The sequence below is a fragment of the Dipodomys ordii genome, unplaced genomic scaffold (genome assembly GCF_000151885.1).
Source record: "Dipodomys ordii isolate 6190 unplaced genomic scaffold, Dord_2.0 Scaffold2, whole genome shotgun sequence".
Taxonomy (NCBI): domain Eukaryota; kingdom Metazoa; phylum Chordata; class Mammalia; order Rodentia; family Heteromyidae; genus Dipodomys; species Dipodomys ordii.
In genome coordinates, this window is record NW_012267218.1 from 21521538 (window position 1) to 21523357 (window position 1820).

At 49.1% G+C, this 1820-nt stretch overlaps 1 protein-coding gene across 1 annotated transcript in view; it reads right to left on the reverse strand.

Moving 5' to 3' along the window:
* The window catches only part of Esrrb (estrogen-related receptor beta), a 114545-nt gene that overhangs the window by 38893 nt on the left and 73832 nt on the right, over positions 1 to 1820 (reverse strand). The window contains exon 3 of the mRNA XM_013012373.1: positions 1559 to 1675. Coding sequence (XP_012867827.1) covers positions 1559 to 1675 — 117 coding nt within the window. The remainder of the gene's footprint in view (positions 1 to 1558; positions 1676 to 1820) is intronic.

The following is a 1820-nucleotide window of genomic DNA, read 5'->3' on the forward strand; positions in this document are numbered from 1 at the left end:
ACACACACACACACACACACACACACACACACACAAATGGCACCAAATGGGGTTTGTCAAACTAAGCAGATGAATAAGGACAATGAGGGAGACTTGCCTACATTGTGAGCCACAAATCATGTCAAGTTTGCTAGAAGCCACATAAAAGAAGATTAAAAGATATTGAGAGGGTTCATTTCACCCAGTGGATCCAGAATACTATTGTATCTGCAGGCAATCTTTTTCTGTGTGTCCTGGTACTGGAGCTTGAACTCAGGGCCTCTCTACTCTCACTTGGCTTCTTTGTTCAAGACCCATATTCTACCACTTGAGCCATGCTTCCAGTTGTGTGAAATCTTTCTGATGATAATTGCCATCATTTACCCTGTTTTGTTTTTAATCCTTTGAAGTCACTGTTTTTGGCAGTACTAGGGATTGAACTCAGGGTTTTGTGCCTACTGGGCAGGACAGCCTTTTCACTAGTTATTTTTTATTTGTTGGCTTTTGCCAATCTCGGGCCTTGAACTCAGGGCCTAGGCACTGTCCTTGAGCTTCTTTTGTTCAAGGCTAGCACCCTTACTTGAGCCACAGCACCACTTCTGGCTTTTTCTGAGTAGTTTATTGGAAGTAAGAGTCTCACACACTTGCTACCCAGTTTGGCTTTGAACTGCGATCCTCAGATCTCAGCCTCTTGAGAAGCTAGGATTACAGGCGTGAGCCACCAGCTCCTGGCCTATAGTTATTTTTTGAATAGGGTCTTATGTTTACGTTCAGGCAGGTATGAACTACAACACTCCTATTTATACTTCCTGTGTAGCTGGGTTAACAGGCATGTACCATCAAGCTACCACACTCAGCTTTTATTGGTTGAAATGGCATCTCCCAAACTTTGTGCCTAGTCTGGTCTCAAGTGACAATTCTCCTGATCTCTATCTCCCAAGTAGCTTAGATTACAGGCGTGAGCCACACCACCAGTGTGTATATTTCACTTAGCACACACCCTGGTTAGGTCTAATGCTTAGTCACCACCTGTGGCTGTGGCTGCCATACCAGATGGCACAAATCTACCAGGAGAAACAGGGAGAAGAAGAGGAAGAGAAGGATAAGATGGCCGGAAGAGTGATAAGAGAAACATTCAGCAGGAGAGAGCCATGTCCGGTCCTCCCCACCCCCAACCCCACTGACCCAGAAAACAAGGCTCCTCTGTAGGTAAGAAAGGCCTTTGTGGGCAAAAGCTGTGGTATTTAGTTATCACTCGCGGCCTTCACACCTCTGTCCTTCCACCCCCAAATCCTTAATGAGGAAGCACTGAGAATTAAAACCTAAGCCCTAGGGTGGGGAGAGGCCTATTCCAAGAGGGCTCTGAGAGTGAGAGACAAGCCAAGTGTGTCCAGGTGTCTCGTAGGAGATGACAGGTGCTGAGGCGATGGGAAGATGGCCATAGGTAGCCAGGATGGCCCTGAAAGATGCAGGTGACCTGAGCTGCCCCAGGCAAGGTGCAGGGGCCTGAAACTCCCCAGTGAGAAGTGCTAAGCTGCACCCCAACTTGACAGCAGGTAATGTGGGGGGCGCCTCTTACCCTCCTTCAGCATCCCCACTTTCAGACACTTCATGAAGCGGCAGGCCTGGCAGGACTTGCGCCTCCGTTTGGTGATCTCGCACTCGTTGGTGGCCGGGCAGCTGTACTCGATGTTTCCTGTAACACAGAGAGGGAGGGTTGCCAGGTACCTGCTATCCAGGACCTCTGACCCACTGGAGGCCTGCTGGCCAGGAGGTTAGCTGGCCTTAGCTACAACTCACCCCACCTGGGGTTCCATAGGGAAGAGCTTCTCAAAGCAGGG